General features: G+C 74.3%; 1 protein-coding gene across 1 annotated transcript in view; it reads left to right on the top strand.

Moving 5' to 3' along the window:
• The window catches only part of CHLNCDRAFT_134867 (hypothetical protein), a gene marked incomplete at both ends in the record, with an annotated part of 3,665 nt that continues 2,701 nt past the window's right edge, over positions 1-964 (top strand). Inside the window, 3 exons of the mRNA XM_005846878.1 lie at positions 1-48; positions 186-404; positions 643-795. Of these exons, the coding sequence (XP_005846940.1) occupies positions 1-48; positions 186-404; positions 643-795 (420 nt within the window). The remainder of the gene's footprint in view (positions 49-185; positions 405-642; positions 796-964) is intronic.

Raw genomic sequence — 964 nt, forward strand, 5'->3', positions numbered from 1 at the left:
ATGGGCCTGGGGGGAGGTGGCGCTGGCGGCGGCGGCGGAGGTGGTCGGGTGGAGTGGTCGGGGTGGGAGCATTTGCCTTGCATGGCCCTAGCCCAGTCCCGTCTCCTGAGCCTCCCCCGGCGCCTGCCTCCCCCTCCCCTCCCCCTCCCCTCCCCTCCTCTCCTCTCCCCTCCCCCTGCGCTCAGAACGTGGCCGAGGCGGCGCCGCTGCTGGCCACCCCCGCCGCCGCCAAGGCCAACGCACCCCAGCTGCAGCACCTGGCGGTGTGGGCGCCGCTGCCGCTGCTGGACGCCATGGCCCTGGCGGCGGGCAAGGCGGGGCGCCACCCCGCGGTGCTGGCTTACGTGATGCGCAGCCTGGAGGCGTGCCCGCCCGAGGACGTCGCTTTCTTCCTGCCCCAGCTGGTGCAGGCAAGCGCGCCGCAAGCAGGGCGGCGGGGGGGCGGGCCGGGCTGGCGGGGCCGGGCGGGGTGCCGCGGGCTGGGCCGCAGCGTCCCTTGGCGCCAGCGCGCTGCCTTGCTGCAGCAGGGAAGGCCAGAGCGCCGAGTCTCCTGCCCCATACACCAGAACACACACACGCGCACGCACACACCCACCCACACACACACACACCCCACACACACACACCCTCCCCTGCCCGCAGCTGCTGCGCTTTGACCAGGGCGGCGGCGGCGAGGGCGGCCTGGTGGAGCAGTTCCTGATGGATGCCGCCGCCCGCTCCGTCTACTTCGCCCACATGCTGGTGTGCCAGCTGCTGTCGGAGGGCACGCCGCCGGAGGAGGCATTCAACCCCACGGTGGGGCGAGGGGCAGGGGAGGGCAGGGCAGGGCAGGGGAGGGCGCCTGTGGTGTGGGAGGCAGCTGGGGCCTGCAAGGCGGGTGCTTTGGGCCCGCACTCCGCCTCCACCTACCCACCCCCCCACACCATGCCCCACCCCACCCCCCCGCTTCTCGCATTCCATGCGG

This window comes from Chlorella variabilis, assembly GCF_000147415.1.
Source record: "Chlorella variabilis unplaced genomic scaffold CHLNCscaffold_12, whole genome shotgun sequence".
In the NCBI taxonomy this organism is placed as follows: Eukaryota; Viridiplantae; Chlorophyta; class Trebouxiophyceae; order Chlorellales; family Chlorellaceae; genus Chlorella; species Chlorella variabilis.